This window comes from Trachymyrmex cornetzi, unplaced genomic scaffold (genome assembly GCF_001594075.2).
Source record: "Trachymyrmex cornetzi isolate Tcor2-1 unplaced genomic scaffold, Tcor1.1 scaffold371, whole genome shotgun sequence".
Taxonomy (NCBI): domain Eukaryota; kingdom Metazoa; phylum Arthropoda; class Insecta; order Hymenoptera; family Formicidae; genus Trachymyrmex; species Trachymyrmex cornetzi.
In genome coordinates, this window is record NW_017298440.1 from 9,153 (window position 1) to 11,233 (window position 2,081).

The following is a 2,081-nucleotide window of genomic DNA, read 5'->3' on the forward strand; positions in this document are numbered from 1 at the left end:
TTATATTTCCCGAGATATTTACGTGTCCCGACCTTTTTGGGACACCCTGTATAACAATAATGTATTTTAAGACGTAAATTCTAAGCCAAAAAAATAACATACGTGTTAAATTAATATTTCACAAATGTTAATTTTCTGAAAAAATATTCTACGGTTTTTTTTACAAACCGTATCGATATTACCCTTTTTTGGTATTTATTCTCTTACATAACATTTGTGTTAGCTCATAACATATTCATTACGTGTAAAATTAATTTAAAAGTTTGAGTGGACCGTTTGCGACATGCGGTTTATGTTAAATTCGACACATTTTTTCCTTACTGTTGTCAATATATCCTATATAACACAAAGTAACTTCGAATCAAGTATCAAAAAAGAAGGAAAAGTCGTTCATATAAAAGCTTTAATGCATATTAAATAATAGGATGGAACTTATACAGTATACGTTCAAGAGACATAATATCATCTAAATTTGAATGTGTATATTAATCGCATTTATTCTATTTTCTAGAGTGTATCTGTTCGTCAGAATGGTAAAAACTATTATATCTATTGGAGTATTGTGGATAATATATAAGTGGATCTTCTCCGGTACATTATAAAATTGCTGGCTTAGACCTATCTATATTTATCAAATTATATTTTACGATGAACAGACATATGTTATACACAAAAAAGATAATTTTTTAATTAAATGTTTCTTTGAAGATGCTTATTGTATTTTCAAAATAATGAAATTATTTATTGTTCAGAATTAAATTTTCTGTGAATATTTATATAATTTACATAAAGTAGCCAATGAATTATGATTTACATACAAATAAAATCTTATGGATTTTTAATGTCAATACAAAGACAATTTGTAGTTATGTTCGTAGATAACGTTTGTTGTCCTTCATATATGTATAGTTTTGCAATTATTTATGGGAAACTTAAGCTTATAATATATGCAAATTGATGTATAAATATGAATAAACTAATGTATAATTCAAATCAATTTCCAATTCTCTTTTCCCCAATTAATAATCGCCCAGTAAATGAAAATGGATTAAAATGGATTCAAATTTCCAAAAATACGCTTTCGCGAACGAAAAGATGAATCCGGGTGAATTTTTATTTGTTTATAGAAATTATGTAAAGGATATTTTCCTATGCCTTTCAATCTAAAAAATAATAAAAAAATATATTTCTCCTGTGTTTTGTAAATACTCCTTAATTCAAAATTCTGAATAGGAAATTCAGATTTTTAATTCAATTAAATCCAACCTAATTGAATCTAATTAAATCCAATTAAATACAAAAAAAGTTTTTCTTATTTTAAATACATATTTGTATCGATAAAATTTCAATCCATTTTAATTTATTCCCGTTTACTAAGAAAAATTTTGATTTATTTTATATGATTTTTATTACATATTTAATTAATATTTAGATTTCAGTGTTATCAGGCAATAACATTATATCTTTCCATTATTTCAAAAGTGACACAATTCAAATACATGATTTTTCAATTATTATCACAAATGCATTAGACAACATTATCCTATCAAACTATCTAGAAAGAAGGGCAAAGAGCCAATAATGTAACAAACACACTTTAATTTAAATCATGAAAATAAGATGACATTATAAAGAACAAAACATACGTTTCGATTACAATCGAGTCATTCTCAATGTTGCGGTGAATACAAAATTGTTATAAAACTATAAAATCTATAATTACAAACTTCTTAATAAAATTCTGACATATTTCTTTCTCCACAATCTTCATTATGTGTAGTTCAACGAGTCAAATAAATCAAAACTTAAAGTCGTCAGAAAGTAAAACTCTAGAAAGTAACCGTGAGCAAAAGAAAATTAATACTTAGTATTATACATATAAGTCAACAATATATACAAAAACAATACAATTAAAAGATGGGCTACGAGCCCAAAAAACATTAATTTTCAATAAGATATGACAAAGCATAAAAGCCAACGCTAGTTATTATTGCGAATGTTTTCATCAATTATTACATCAAAATATATACGTTTCGACCCTCATCAGATCATCTTCGGTAAAATTTAAAAAGAATAAACAT

At 25.2% G+C, this 2,081-nt stretch overlaps 1 protein-coding gene across 1 annotated transcript in view; it reads left to right on the forward strand.

Moving 5' to 3' along the window:
* Window positions 1-665, forward strand: part of LOC108763623 (fatty acyl-CoA reductase 1) — a gene marked incomplete at its 5' end in the record, with an annotated part of 6,893 nt that extends 6,228 nt beyond the window's left edge. Inside the window, one exon of the mRNA XM_018511402.1 lies at window positions 512-665. Within this exon, the coding sequence (XP_018366904.1) occupies window positions 512-602 (91 nt within the window). The remainder of the gene's footprint in view (window positions 1-511) is intronic.
* Window positions 666-2,081: the final 1,416 nt, after the last annotated feature.